This window comes from Olea europaea, chromosome 1, assembly GCF_002742605.1.
Source record: "Olea europaea var. sylvestris chromosome 1, O_europaea_v1, whole genome shotgun sequence".
NCBI classification, from domain to species: domain Eukaryota; kingdom Viridiplantae; phylum Streptophyta; class Magnoliopsida; order Lamiales; family Oleaceae; genus Olea; species Olea europaea.
Window position 1 is genome coordinate 33,280,574 of NC_036237.1, and position 16,942 is coordinate 33,297,515.

A 16,942-nucleotide genomic window follows, 5' to 3' on the forward strand; every position below is an offset into this window, starting at 1 on the left:
ATAGGGGAAAAATTATGTTCCGTGCACAGAGTGCACATATATATATATATATATACATACACACTTTTTATTTTATTAATTTTTTGTTATTAATATTTTAATTTAAAATATCTAATTAACTAATTTACAATAATTAAATATATCTATACATTTACTTGAAAATGTTGAATTTTTTTTTTTTAAACGTATAAGTAGCTTTTAGTTTTAAATAAGTGGAAGTATTTTTTTTTTTTTACTTATAAGACTTTTTACATTCTAGATATTATAATATTTTTATTAATATTTCAATTCAAAAACTTTTTACATTTTAGAAATATTTTTTATCTTATTATTAATCGAAGTGATTTTTTTAGATAGAAATAACTTTTTATATTTTAGATAGGAATAAAGAATCACTTTTATATAAAAAAAATTATTTAAAAAAATATTATTATTAATAAAATTATATGATATAGTTGATATATAGTTTATAGCGTGAGAAAATAGAAAAAGAGTATTGTATGTCAGATTCAGATGATCAAACCAGTTCAATGTGAAAATCAGCGCGACAAAAATATTTAGATATATTTAGTTTTTTAAATTAAATATTAATAAAAAGATTACACTATCTAAAATATAAAAAATTACTTATAAGTAAAAAAAATCACTTCAAGTTATTTAAAATAAAAAAATTATAATTGTAAAAACTACTTATAGGTAAAAATCTATATTTAAAACTTGAAGTTAATATTTTTCACTTATAAGTAGCTTTTACAATTATAAGTTATTTTTACTTGTAAATAACTTTAAGAAATTATATATACTCAAAAATTTTAAGTTAACATTTTTTCACTTGTAAGTAACTTTTACAATTATAAGAGAATGAGGAATTCATATTTTTTTTTTACCTATAAGTAGATTTTACACTTATAAGTTTTTTATTATTTTATACAACTTGAAGTGATTTTTTTACTTATAAATAACTTTTTACATTTTAGATAGCGTAATCTCTTTATTAATATAATATAATTAAAAAAATAAATATATCTAAATATTTTTGTCACGCTAAAGAGAAAATTGAAAAACAATATTGTGTGTTAGATTCAAAGGACCAAACCAATTTGAAACCAGTTCAGTGAAAATCAACGTGACAAAAATATTTAGAAATATTTAGTTTATTAAATTAAATATTAATAAAAAGATACACTATCTAAAATGTAAAAAGTTACTTATAAGTAAAAAAATCACTTCAAATTATTTAAAATAAAAAAAACTTATAATTGTAAAAGCTAATTATAGATAAAAAAATATTAATTCATCATTCTCTTATAATTGCAAGAGCTACTTACATAAAAAAAAAATGTTAACTTAAATTTTTTTAAGTATAAATATTTAAATATATTTAGTTTTTAAAATTAAATATTAATAAAAAGATTATACTATCTAGAATGTAAAAAGTTACATATAAGTAAAAAAAATCACCTAAAGTTATTTAAAAGTAATAAAAAAATTGTAATTGTAAAAGTTACTTATAGGTAAAAAATATTAACTTTAACATTTTTAAGTGAGTATTTAAATATATTTAATTTTTTAAAAATAAATATTAATAAAAAATTTAAAAAAAATACGTGCATTACTTTGAACATTACTCCGTGCGCGGAGGCAAAAAAGCTCCGTTCACGGAGGTTTGCTAACATTAGTTTTTTTCTTTTTTTTTTCCTTATGTTTTTGTGTTCATTTTCAAGCTCATTACGAGATATCAAACGAAGTCAAAATTTCTTAATATCATTTTGAAGTACTCGCGGCATAATATTGCACGTCGTTAACGGTGCGTGAAATGGCTAATCGTAGCAAATGTTACGGGATGTCAAAATAGGCATTTTCAAACTATATTTCGAAATTTTCGATAACAAGCTAACTTTAAAAATTCATCGACGATTGTACGATAGTCGAATCGATAAATATTTTATATTCTCTCGAAATTTATTTTGAGAATTATATCATAAACACATCGAATGATCTAAATGAATATCGAAAATAGTTAAACGGACATTAAACTTATGTGTTAAAAAATGAGTATAAGTCGTTTTTCTTAAAAAATAAATTATTTTATTACTATTTATTATTTTTTCCCAACAATTTTCTCAATACATCATTTTGTTTAAAAAAATTATGTGGTATGACATAAATTTTTTCTCCATGCACGGAGTGAATATTTTTTTTCACATTTTATTTACAATAAGTTTTTTTATTAATATAATTTTAAAAATTTAAATATATAGGATATGATTGATAATTAATAACGTGAGAATTAAGAGAAAGAGCATGGTATGTCAGATTCAAAGTAAGGGAGAAATATTGCAGTGAATGTGACATTGCACTCAAATGGCATGTGACAAAATTTTTACAGTATTTTTGAATAAAATTTTTCCTGTTGCCAAACCAGTTCTCAAACCAGTTAAGTTAATTAAAAGTAAAAGAAGAGATTACACTATCTAAAATATAAAAAATTACTTATAAGTAAAAAAATCACTTCAAGTTATTTAAAATAAAAAAAAATTATAATTATAAAAGCTACTTATAAGTAAAAAAAATATTAAGCCCTCATTCTCTTATAATTGCAAAAACTACTTATATAAAAAAAATGTGAACTTAAAATTTTTTATGTATAGATATTTAGATATATTTAATTTTTAAAATTAAATATTAATAAAAAGATTAAACTATCTAGAATATAAAAAGTTACTTATAAATAAAAAAATCACTTCAAGTTATTTAAAAGTAATAAAAAAATTATAATTGTAAAAGTTACTTATAGGTAAAAAATATTAACTTCAACGTTTTTAAGTAAATATTTAGATATATTTAATTTTTTAAAATTAAATATTAATAAAAAAATGTACAACAAATAAAAGTAAAAAAAAAAAAAAGTGCATAAACCTCCGTGTGCGCGGTTTGCTAAATGTTAGTTTTTTTTTTTTTGTAACTTATGTTTTTGTGTTCATTTTTAGGCTCATTACATGATATCAAACGAAGTCAAAATGTTACATTCTTAATATCATTTTGAAGTACTCGCGACATAGTATTGCACATCGTTAACGGTGCGTGAAACTGCTAATCGTAGCGAATGTTACGGGACATCAAAATAAGCATTTTCAAACTATATTTCGAAATTTTCGATAATAAGCTAACTTTAAAAATTCATTGACGATTGTACGATAGTCGAATCAATAAATATTTTACATTCTCTCGAAACTCATTTCAAGAATTATATTATAAACACATCGAATGATCTAAATGAATATCGAAAATAGTTAAACGGACATTAAACATATGTGTTAAAAATGCGTATAAGTCATTTTTCTTAAAAAAAATTAATTATTTTATTACTATTTATTATTTTTTCGCAACAATTTTCTCAATACATCATTTTGCTTAAAAAAAATTATGTGATATGATGTAAATTTTTTTCTCCATGCACGGAGTGAATATATATTTTTTTTTTACATTTTATTTACAATAATTTTGTTTATTAATATAATTTTAAAAATTTAAATATATAAGATATAATTGATAGTTAATAGCGTGAGAATTAGGAGAAAAAGTATGGTGTGTCAGATTCAAAGCAAGGGAGAAATATTGCAATGGACAATGGCATGTGACAAAATTTCTACAGTATTTTTTAATAGAATTTTTCCTGTTGTCAAACCAGTTCCTAAACCAGTTAAGTGGGAAAACGAGTGTGACAAAAATGAGCAGTAAACTATCATTCTCTTTTTTTATGGTAAATCACTTCAAGTTATTTAAAATAAAAAAAACTTATAATTGTAAAAGCTACTTATAGGTAAAAAAATATATATATATATTAATCCCTCATTCTCTTATAATTGCAAAAGCTACTTATATAAAAAAAAATGTGAACTTAAAATTTTTTAAGTATAAATATTTACATATATTTAGTTTTTAAAATTAAATATTAATAAAAAGATTAAACTATCTAAAATGTAAAAAGTTACTTATAAGTAAAAAAATCACTTCAAATTATTTAAAAGTAATAAAAAAATTATAATTGTAAAAGTTATTTATAGGTAAAAGATATTAACTTCAACATTTTTAAGTAAATATTTAGATATATTTAATTTTTTTAAATTAAATATTAATAAAAAAAATACTACAAATAAAAGTTAAAAAAAAAAATTGCATAAACCTCTGTGCACGAAGGTTTGCTAAATGTTATTTTATTTTTATTTTTTTTAACATATGTTTTTGTATTCATTTTTAAGCTCATTACGAGATATCAAATGAAATATAAATATTACATTCTTAATATCATTTTGAAATATTTGCGACATAGTATTGCACATCGTTAATGGTGCGTGAAACAGCTAATCGTAGCAAATGTTACGGGACGTCAAAATAGGCATTTTTAAACTATATTTCGAAATTTTCGATAATAAGCTAACTTTAAAAATTCATTAACGATTATACGATAGTCGAATTGATAAATGTTTTACATTCTCTCAAAGCGCATTTCAAGAACTATATCATAGACACATCGAATGATTTAAGTGAATATCGAAAATAGTTAAACGGACATTAAACGTATGTGTTAAAAAATACGTATAAGTCGTTTTTCTAATAAAAAAATCAATTATTTTATTACTATTTATTATTTTTTCGCAACAATTTTCTCAATACATCATTTTGCTTAAGAAAAATTATATGGTATGACGTAAATTTTTTTCTTCATGCAAAAAGTGAATATGTGTGTTTTTTTTTTTAACATTTTATTTATAATAATTTTGTTTATTAATATAATTTTAAAAATTTAAATATATAAAATATGGTTGATAATTAATAGCGTGAGAATTAGGAGAAAGAGCATGGAGTGTCATATTCAAAGCAAGGGGAGAAATATTGCAGTGGACAATGGCATGTGATAAAATTCCTATAGTATTTTTGAATAGAATTTTTTCTGTTACCATACCAGTTCCCAAACCGATTAAGTGTGAAAATGGGTGTGACAAAAATGAACAGTAAACTCTCATTCTCTCTTTTATGGTAGTATAGAAATGAGGAATTAATTACATTTTTATTAACTTTATTTGAAAAGAAAAGTAAGCATATCTTTATGTGACTGAGCAAATATATTTTTTTAGTGAACTCTAGCTTGAATTTTATAATTTTGTTAAAAAAATATTTTTTTCTAAGTTATTTGTAAATTCAGAAGATCAACACAAATTACATTTTATTTTTCTTTATTCTACTTTCAATCACACAATCTTCCATGAAATAATATTATACATAAATCGAAAATTTTTCTTTCTTTTTCAACAATTCATTTAAAAAAAACACTATTTCACTATTTTCATTTCAAAAAATGAGAGTCAAATGGGGGCTAAGTGTGTGGTAAACTTGTTTGAGCCACATTATTTTCATAAGAATGTAAGGAAAAGTTTTGAATTTATATGTAATATTATTTTATTAAAGGATGTATAATTAAAATGATGGCAAATCACTATTTTAGAATGTAAGTCAATAGCAAATTTGAAAAATAGTATATTAGTAGCTTTTCGAATAATTCTATTTTTAGCCTTTTCAGTTGAAATGCCTTGAAACGTGAAAGCCCCTTGTTTCCGTTCTCTCCTAATTACCTAAAATCGTTGCAGGGTATTTCTTCATTCTTCTCATTGATGAATAATTTAAATTTATTTGATATCATTTTTCTATTTATGAAAATGAAGAAATTGAAAAATTAAAATTGATGCACAAGTCTAGTGTATATGAGAATATAAATATATTTGAAATATTTATAAAAAATACTTCTATTTTTGTTTTATAAATTTTTAGGTTTAGTCTTTGTTTGATAAAAGTTGATTAAGTGTGTGATTAAAAATTGTGGATTTTATAAAATGTGTGGTTAAAAATAATTGTTAACTTTGATTTGAAATTTTGATCTGATTTTAATATACAAAGAGTTGACGTTTAATGGATGCTATTAATTTTTTTTTAAAAATTATAATGCCTTTAATCAAAATTTAATTATAATGTATCGTATAATACAAAAATTAATAAATATAACATCATTATAATGCATATCCATATTAATAATTGTACATTCAAAGCAATAAAGTTCTTTTGTTTACCAAATGCTCAATTACAATAGCTATGAATAAATGTTTATCAAACACTTAAAATTAATTTTTTGCAAAGTTGATTATTTATAAGAATGACAATATCAAACTAAAGTCTTATAATGATAAGAAAAGGCTTCAACTCTATCAGTGGATATTACTTTATTGATATTGTCAAAGAATTTGATGCAGTTCTAGTGAATTATAAACAAAGCCATGATAACAACGAATTTACACCTTGTTTGGGCTCCATTATTCCACATTTTAATGAGTGGAATAATAATTTTTTTTTGGAGAATATATGATTGAAAAATAAAGAAAGATTTTTTCGGTTTATACGTAATATTACTTTAATGAAAAATGTATGGTAGATAAGAAGAGAGAAAAATGAATTTTAATTTACTGGGTGCCAAACAGGGCATTAAATTGTAATCAGTGAGTCATTTTTAGCTTCTTAAAAATAACTGCAAAACCGAACAACTTATTGAAATTAATCAAAAACTTTATGTGGGAAAAATAAGTAAAAATGATTATATCTGCAACAATTACAACGAACAAGAATAATTGGGTTACACAACAAAAAATTTCACAATCGACTCTGTGATTGAGTAACTTCACCAAATTAAATTAAAAATGAATAATAACAAACAAGAATAAGGCAAATTGGAGCGGTCTATAATCTCCAATTCCATTCACTATCATCAGCCTAGTAAAAATTAGAACTTTACAACGTATTTCTTACAAAACACTAGCAACAAACAAGAAAAAACTATTCCTCTCCTGCAAACAAGAAACCACTCACATTATTGTGCAATTGCATTTCGACTCCAGCTTTGGAGGTCTCGTGTTATCAACGGTATCTGGAACTCCAACAATATGTGTAGTAGCTACATCGGTTTTCTCATCACTTTCAATGTTCTTTTCCGGAGGAAGTTTTTTATCTGTTTCCAATTTCTTTGGTCGAGGTTTCATGGACTTGGAAGGACGTTTTCCCATTGCTCTGGAACGTATATCCCTTCTATCAACATCGCCCTTCCCGTAGAATGTTACTGTCGGCTGCAAATCTACCAATGGGACCGAGTTTTCTTTCTCTATTGCTATATTTGCAGCCTCATACGCCAAATTGTGGACAATTGAGCTGCAGAAGAGTATTGTATCCGTTGCTTCTTCTAGGGTTAGGCTTCTAGCCTTCATTCCTCCTCGGTCCTCTAGCACGACAGTCGATTCCTCTGTCATAACAGAGGAGATTTCAGTATTAACACCCAGGAATGTAGAACTGGAAGTCAAGTTATTGAACAAGAAAGCAAGATGATAATAACATAAGATCAAGAACTTCAAGGCATGCCAAGTTATGGTAAAGAGAAGCTGTGCACAGCAAGTATTCATCAAACTTGAATAGAAAATTTATAATTCATTAGACTGGCCAATAAAATTATAAAATTATGTTTACTCATAAAAAACATATGAAATTTTTTATGCAAGAGCCTAAGCGAACCTCCCACTCCACATCCCAGCGCACAGGCGAGATTTCATAAAAACAATAAAATGAAATCAAAGACCATATGCGTTATGACATTTACCTATCCAATAGGTCACTAGTCAAAATACCAATATAAATAAAATAACAAACTTGTCACAGTGAAAGCTCACTAGATCTGAAGTGGGTAAAAGCTGGTTAATAGTTAATATTGATGGGAGAGAAAGGGAAGAAAATATGAAGCTACATTAAAAACCCCTGATGAAAAAATGAATATTTCGCAAAATAATTGAGGAAAATCCTTTTTGGTATTACTTATGTGAGCAAGATAAGCCACATCCACAGGGGAGGGGGTGGAGCAAGAGAAAGAGACGTAAATTTACCCAACCCTTCCCAACTACATATGGTTAGAATTTCAAGCTTTATAAATGTGTGCATAAACTCACCCAAACAGACTGACAGCAAAATCAATTTAATATGGAAATCTCAAGTGAAAATACGGTTGTTAATAAAAACCGTCAGCACAAGCATTTATATCTTTGCTTGAAAAAGATGGTAAAGGTGTGAGAACAGTTTTGTTGCAAGGATATTCAGGGGCCCTGTTTCAGTTAAAAGTTAGTGGAAAAGTTGGTTTTCCACTAGAAGCATTAAAAATAGCACATGTGCAATTCAACACCATGAGGGTCATAAATAAGACCACAAATATTGAGAAGCAAATTGCATAGTAGGATCAAAGACCTCATAAGCATACTACAGGGCAGATTCATGCAGTTGGAAGGCTTTGCTACAGTTGCAATCTTCAGAACATTGAAAATGCCATCATTTATATCATGGTAAAAGACAAAAGCAAATAATGCAAACTGAAAAATTAGTAGATGTAAATGGTGGGAAACAGATCTCCTAAACCATTTGCAAAATGAATTTGAGTTTTTCTGCTTTAAGAAATTAAATTTAGAACATGGGATATTACTTGGTGCCAGTCAGATGTTCAGATGTGGGGGTAGACGAGCGAAAAACCTCAAAAGATAGATATATATACTTACCAAGGATGTCACAAGCATGATCTGAGGGGTCAGATTCTTTAACAGATGCTGTTATAACATTATTGGATGCCGCCAGCACAGAAGAATTCTGCAATTCATTCATGTTGCTCTTTGAATCAGTGGAATCAATTACAGATTGTGAATCAGGAGAACCAGTATCATCATTCTTAATTTCGATTTCTGATATAGCATCCGAAGAGCTTTGATTAGGAAGCTCTCCCACATCCACCCAATCAGCACATAAAGGTAAGGCATCTTCCGCTGGCGTGCAACCCTCAGGAAGGGTTGATGATGCTTCTATATTCATGGGATTACTTGACTTCTTTGACATGTTCTCACCATCCTCATTTGATGCTGGCTCTTCAAATTCCGAAACTGATACAAAGGGAGTATCTCCTAGATGGGTGTTTATCATATGTGATGACAGTTTAGAGTTAGTTTTAAAATTCTTGTTACTTTCAACATTAGAGAAGATACTTTCTTCTTCTGTAAATTCTGAAGCCAGTGATTTTGCAGAAGGATCTGTGCCTGTCACCTTCCTGACATCTTTTTCCTCGTTGACAGCAACTACCTCGAAACTATCTTCATGAGAGTTTGCTGTGACACTTCGGACTTTCAAAGCATGACTTGAAGAACCAGACAAGGAAGATATGGAGCGTTTGTGCTTCATAATCATCTCATATCTGTAATTTTCTACATCCGAATTATCACTACTTAATTGCCGTCGGACACGAGTTTCTTTTTGCCTAGGTGATCCCAAGTCAACGGAAGACGAAACAGATGTACTGCCATGCCCCAAGGAGCTTCTCATGCTGTATATTCTGTCCGTCACATGGGAGAAATCATCATAATTGATGTTAGCTGCTGAAAAACACCTGCTTTGAACAACACGTCCTTTGTCCCTACTTGATCTCTTAAGCAGCACAGATATACCTGCACCTTCTGAAACATCAACTTTTGAATTAGGGTCGTCCCTTGCATGCTCCAACTGCTGATGGCCAGTGTCACCATCAGATGGTAGACACATTTCTTGCTTCTCGGTTTTTAGCTCAACTTCCTCCACGGCCAACAGTTCAAGAGAGTTATCTAGTGAGAAGTTCAGGCTACAGTGTTGACCCTCGTCAGTAATCTTGTTAAGATGATCATCTCTGGCTTCATCAACACTTATAACTTGCAATGGTTCTGAAATTTGTGCAGAACACTCCAAAGCTTCAAATGACCCATTTTGTAAAATCTTCACTGAATTTCCTAAAGCGTTCTCACAAGCGATCATTACCTTTGGAAGTGTTGTTGAAGTTGAAGGTGCTTCCAAACTTCTACATTCTGGACAAAAATATAGGTCTCCTTCCATTAACATATCCGTGGATTCAAACTTGTGACCACATTTCGAGCAAATTGCCATATCCTCAAGACCCTCAGCATCAGAATAATCATCTTTCCTGTCCAAGACAACAGAAGATGTGGTAACATCTATAGTAGTATCAAGCTGGCTGCAAACCTCATCAATGACAAACTGAGAATTGACCAGAGAGTTGCCAATAAATTTATCATATTGACTGCTAGGTGATCCCTCGTGGATTTTCTTCCCAACACCTTCATTAAAAGCATCAACCTGATCCAAGACAAATATTTCGTCGTGCTCCTCTGGATAGCGTCCCTTTATACATTCACTGGTTAAGTCATCTTGGTTTTGCTCACTTTCTTCAATATCATGAGCACCAGTAGTCCATTGATCAGAACTGGCATTGCTGCTAGTTGTGATTGAAGAATTTCTGGACATCATAGAACGATGGGATGCACTTGCTTTTCCAGCATAGAATGTAGAACTGGGGACACTGGACAAAAGAGGCCTAAACATATTTTGACGACCTTTCTGATGATCCTGCATAAGAAATGGGAAAGCTGATATAAGCTCTACTGTTCACACGTAAAAGGTGCCATGATAAGTCTTGATTCGAAAAACCTAGCCATCAGACTTATATGTCAGAGAAGTAAATAATGAAGGCAATGGATTTATTGAGCTATAATGACATTGAATTTATTTTCCCTTTCAATGCCATCAAAAATAGCAATTGTCATATTAGAAGATTACACATTTTTACTATTAAAAAATTGTTGAGCTCATCAAACTAAGGACAGAAATATCACTTTCCTCAGTATTGATCGTCAGTAATTTATTCTTGCTCCTTTTTGCAAGGACTAAACCAGACCACAACCCATAAACCCAAATGATTATATATTAATAGTTCTATTTAATTTTTTTTCCTAACTCGTGAAACAAAGCCACTGTTTGGTTTTGCTAACAATCATATTTTTAGTAAATTTTGATAAAAATTGATAAATATGTGATTAAAAGTTGATAAAATTGGCGGTTGAAAATGAGTTTGGGGAAAAATAAGTTTTAAAAAATGGAGGCCAAATAGGCTTAAATATTTGCATCCTTTCCATTTCTGTGAAGATTTCTAATATTGGAAAGCATAAACAAGAATCAGACTAACAAATTGGCAGGAAAATGAATAATGACGGCATTAATTTTGGTGGCATTTAATAAAAAGGCATGAATCAAAGAAAAAGAGTAAAATCCAGATCGATTACATTTCAAGGATCTTGAGATATTAGTTGCAAATCGGCAAGAAAATTAATAATATAAATAAAAACTAATTGTCCTAAGACCAACATATTATTTTTGTCTTTGCCTCAAAGCAAATGCATTATAATGAAGTTATTTAGATTCAATTGTGTCGTGAACATGCAATATGCATGCATAAATGAGTGCATCTATTAAGGACAAATAAAAGTGTATAGATATTAACAACCACAGAAGTACATAATAATGGAAATAAACACCATAAAACTTTTCAATTTAGTAAATGCATCAAATATATATAAATTTTTTGGAAAGGTAGTAAATGCAACAAATATAATTATATAAATATAACAGCAGTAATTATATGCTAAAATGTGAAAGCGGACAGAAGCAAACAATGGATGGCTAGGAGGGGCTAATTGATTTTACACTTGGCCATGGTAATAGGGATGGGATCATGGGGTAGTATATTACATTTCCAACAAGTCGTTTTTCAAATTCAGGATCTACCTTATGGTTCAACACTACAAATATATCTGAATTTGTTCAAAGAATATTGAAATGAAGTAGAAACTTCTACAAATTGTTCAAGGCTAGTAATAAATACAAAACTTTGTCCAGAAAAATCTATAATGGGGCCCCAAGCATCATAATAAATGTCAGAAATAAAACTTAGAAATAAATCTCTATAAATTAATAATGTTGGGACCATCCAAAATCTATAATTAAAAGAGTTATTAATTTATAGAGTACATTTATCATTTAATACACATACATTAATCAAATAAGTAGTAATTGAGTATTATCTCATGAATACTACATTCAACGCATACATTAAGGATTCAATACACATACATTTAACCATGCAATATATTAAATGAAAGTACCAGCTTAAAAATTTATTTGTATTTTTAGAAAATCGTTAATTTATAGTATGAATGGAACCACAGATTTAGATAGATATCTCCAGAAAAGTATTACCTTATCAATTTATCGAAATTATTAACTTATCACAATAGCCAAGTCGGAGCTGGAAAATTTTATTATATAATAGAGGTTATTAATTTATACAGGTTATACTGTATTTATAAGATGGATTCCTCATTTTACAATGACTCCATAAAAATAATTTTCCTCTTCAATGCCATGAAAGCATGCATTCACACACATACATATGGTCTAATTATCAAGAAAGCATCATTATATCAATAAAAGAGAGTTATAATACCATTTGTCGAAGAGCCAAGTCAAAGGATCTTTTTGGAGCAGAACTTGACACAATTTTAGCTGGCTTCTTAGAGTAGCCCAGAGCTCTATTATTTGGGATAGCGCCTATGTTTCTTGGAGCTGAGCGGTCTGAGCTGCTCACAGGAATGGATTTTAGAGACTCCCTATCATCGTCACCAGATGATGCAGCTGAACCTTTGCTGTGGGAACTAAACAGGTCTCGGTCAGGAGTGTATGGGGAACTGACACTTCTGGTAGCAGTTGGAGACATTGATTCTCTCCCAGATCTGGAGCCATTTCTGGATGCCGGAGAGGATCCCCTCACATATGATACTGGCCTATCAGCCAGTGATGTACGAAGATTAGGAGGTGTTTCTGATGAAAACCCTGGAATGTTAGATTGCCATGCCCTTATTTTGGGTGAAGCGGAATTCCCTCTACTTGTCTTGACAGGGGAGGTGCCTTTCATCCGTGATGGGGAAGCAGAACCAGTGCTTATCCTCTGAGGATTTGGTGAACTAGATCTCACAGCAGGTACTGATGGCTTACTTGGTGGGGGAGATGGTCTCCTTACAGGAGCCAGATGATGCAATCTAGGTGGAGGACTTAAATGAGGTTCTGAAGATGTCCGGTTCCTTGATTGTGATATACTATTGCCAGACTGAGGAGATAAGCTAAGGCGATGGGGACTCGCACTACCTCTACTGCTTCTATAACTCTTCTCTATCTGAAGTTGAACATATATTTAACAATTTTTTCAAAACGAAAGAAGGGTTAGAAAAGTGAGAAAAGAGATCCTCGACGCATTTTATGGATTGTGGTAATATAGAAGTTCCCAGTTGATTTCATCGACTTTTAATTTACTTACAGTAGATGATGTTGAGATTGAAACAGGTTGACTCCTCGGCCTGCCCCTCTGTACTACATTAACTGGTAGTGTCCCGTCATCCAAAGAAGGAAAAAGTGGAGTCTCCGGAGGAGTTATTAACCTTTAATCAACGGCATAGCATGTTAGTGACAAAAAAAATACAGTCTCCATTTGGCAAAAACTGTGTATCATTTATAAATTGTCAAATTTCATTTTCAACCACACATTTCAATGGGCCCACAAGCACTGTTCGCTTATCAACCGTTCATTTCTATCTATTTATCTATTAAACTGTTTATAAATTCTTCACAAAAGGAGGCTAAATAAGAACTTAGGCCCGTTATATAGCATATCAGAAACAAACTTCTCTATATGTTTTCCCTCATAAAAGGAAATTATATTTTCTTGATTTCATTTTGAGTTTTAACAATGGCAAACTTCCACCTTCTGTTATTAGCATTACTTTGTGTCTGAGGAAACTCCAAATATTAGCCAAAAAAATTGCATTAACTGCACATACATGGATCCCTAACAATTTCTACAGGATCTTTCAGAAAGGGAGATAGATCTGCATTGAATAATTACGTCCAAAAGAAACTGAATAAAGGCTAAACTCATGAGAAGAGAAAAACAACTAACCAATCATAATCATTTTTATCTCCTTCTGCATTGAGCAGGTTACAACTCTCTCCCCGAGCAGGAATGGTGATTCCACCCTTACGATCTGAAAAGTGTCTTAATTTTGTCACTGTCGGATGCCATAAATAACAAGAACAGTTGTAAGTCAATCATAACAAAGGAATCCCAATATAAATATTATACTTCACTAGACGCCAAATCGTATGGAGATTGTATAGTGTGTGAAAACTTACAAAAGGCGTCTTCAAAGTCATCATTTGATTGAAGCAAGAAATTCTCTTTTTCTTTGTTTTGCACCTCATTGAACAGAGCAAGATCATCATCCTTCTCCTGATAGGGAATCGCACTCTCGAGGCTACGTCCTCTCTTATGATTCTCAGCCCTCAACTCCCTCCTCGGAGAGATTCTCATTGCTGGGGATGGAGGCATCTGTATATCCACAATTCAGTACGCCTAATAAACTTTCAATCAAATTCCTCCTAAATTCCAAACACTAGGCAGCACATGGTGAGAACTACATGAAACTTTTTTGTGAAAAGATAACTCGACCTGTCCATCTTCCATTTGGCCACCGCAAATTTGCACCTCATCAGTGGAGAATTCACGTCGATACCATCATGAAGAACCCACAAATCACACCTTAAAAGCATAAGATTACTCAATTTCCAAATTTCAATTAAAACCACAGTTCCACTTCAAAATGTGTAACAACAACAATCGTAATTCACACGCTCGTATAAACAAAAACAAACCCTAATCACATTAACAAAAATTCAGCACCTCCAATGAAACCAACAGAATTACTCAACAGAATCGTCACTTACACAATCAACCGAAAATATTCCCTTACCGCCGACCAAATCAAACTATTCTGCGGTAATCACTACTGCAGCTCATTATTTCACAACTAAACCTTCAAATTCTCAAAACAGGAGAACCTTGAACTAAACTATTAGTACAGTGCTGTATCTATAGAAATGGATCTGCAGTGCATTGAGTAGATCCGGGCAAGAAAAGATCCGAAAGAAAACCCGAAAACCAATTAAGAAAAAGCTGGAAAACTCACGTGAGAGGTTGATTGTAAAGAGAGGAAGCAAATTGTGCACCAGCAACTGATTTTTTTTTTTTTTTTTTTTTTTTTTTTTTTTTTAATTTTAAAAAATTATTTTTAAATTTTTTTTTTTTTTTTTTTTTTGTTAATTTCACTTAAAATCGAAAATAATAATTATAAACTTGTGATTTTGCTTTTAAGTTTTATAGTTTATTTATCAGGTTGTTCTTTTTCTATTTTACTTTTGTATTAAGAAACAGAGATACAAAGTATAAATTAAGCTCAGTTTAATGCAGTAAATTATTCCTGTTTTGGCATTTGTATATTGACCTTTATGTACTTTTACATTGACTAATTGTGATTTTGTCATCATGGATTTCAGCAATTTGACCTATGTTTTTGGATTATTTCAATACTATGCCCTTTTTCTTTTTTTTTTAAATGCATTTTTCTCTCTATTCTTTTCAACCACACATTCTTTATTAAAATAATATTACACATAAATAAATAAAAATTTCCTTATTTTTCAATCACATACTTCCCATCAAATTACTATTCTAAAATGCATTTTTACATAAAAATAGCTATCAAACATCTCATATATATAAAAAGGGACCTAAAAGCTAATCTAATCTTGTTCAAACTATAAATTTTTAATTTGTTATCTGCAAGGTTAGTCGAAAAGTGAATCTGTGGCGTCAAATCGACTTGAGGAGTAAGTTTGATGTATCAGAATTTACTAATGGAGTTTTAAATTATTTATATTTTTTTATTATAGGAATCAATAACTATTTTTTGATTAAGTTAAAAGTAAACAAAGAAAAGAGGAAAAAGAAAGATAAGTCGGGACATATGATATGGAAGAAGAACCTTAACATAAGGTGAAAGTAATGAGGCAGAAGGCAAAAGTGTGACAAAAGTTGTATTATCTTCAAAGACAAACAAACACTTGGCATAATAGAAAGATGAACTAAGAATGCTTCATGGACAAAATTTGTACATAGAAAGAGCTTGGATTGAGAAGACACGAGGTTTTCAGTTGATCAGTTCAGCTCGTACTATGATAAAATGGAATTAATTTAACCCAATGATTCTTTAGAGTCGCTTAGCCTTTATTTGACAAAGCTTTTTCAGATTATAAGTTAATCTAAATTAATTTTTAATCACATATTTCATTGAAATCACAACTTTTATATACTCCACACATTACGGAGGACCCATAAACTGATAGATTCAAAAGCTTTTAAAACATAAGCTTAATCTCTTGAAAACCTCTGTGTCATATATACAATTTCGAATTTCTTTAGTATTATGAGTCATCTTGTAAAGTTTTGTACATGGCATCGCCTAAAGTTAACATAAAAAATATATACTAAACAAGTGGAATCTTCTGAAACCATTAGAGTGTATTTGACTGGCATGAAAAAGATCACATAAAAAATAAAATATTTTCCTTATTTCGAGGAAAACGAAAATCAACTCCCCAAAGAAAATATTTTACTTAAAAAAAGGAAATTATGCATATTTTCATAAAGTTGGAAAAAACTTTTAATGGAAAAAAATAGTAATCCAACACTCCAAAGTAAGAATTTATGTGAAAAAACTGATATTTTTCGTGAAAAATAAATGCAATCAACCATACCATTAGAATGAAATGTCAATGATAGATAAGACTCACTTAAAGTGTAAGTTAATACATTATGTTGTCCTTAATGCGAAATGAAATTATTTATAATTCTTGAAACAAATGATATTTCTATCCTTGAATAATGAGTTATTTTCTTTTATAATTTAGGTTTTGGACTATCAAGGAAAAATATAGACTTTAAATAGGAAAATTAGAAAGGAAAAAAAAACCATTTATATCTCATACAATATTGGAAGAACTTGACAAAACCCTTTTAATTGATCTACACCAGCCATCCATGCATCGAATA

At 29.5% G+C, this 16,942-nt stretch overlaps 1 protein-coding gene across 3 annotated transcripts; it reads right to left on the reverse strand.

Annotated features, from left to right (window-relative positions):
- Positions 1-6,697: 6,697 nt before the first annotated feature.
- LOC111401881 lies at positions 6,698-15,083 on the reverse strand. Of its 3 annotated transcripts, XM_023029855.1 has the most exons (8): positions 15,021-15,066; positions 14,504-14,593; positions 14,188-14,383; positions 13,955-14,063; positions 13,316-13,436; positions 12,449-13,174; positions 8,634-10,515; positions 6,698-7,342 (listed from the first exon to the last, which is right to left on the reverse strand). In XM_023029855.1, the coding sequence occupies exons 2-8, from the start codon at positions 14,516-14,518 to the stop codon at positions 6,912-6,914; spliced, it is 3,480 nt and encodes a 1,159-aa protein (XP_022885623.1). In that variant the 5' UTR covers positions 14,519-14,593; positions 15,021-15,066; the 3' UTR covers positions 6,698-6,911. The 3 variants fall into 3 exon arrangements, with proteins under 3 accessions (XP_022885623.1, XP_022885632.1, XP_022885615.1); XM_023029864.1 differs by having other exon boundaries at positions 13,955-14,039; positions 14,504-15,083; XM_023029847.1 differs by having other exon boundaries at positions 14,504-15,083.
- Between the last annotated feature and the right edge of the window lie 1,859 nt (positions 15,084-16,942).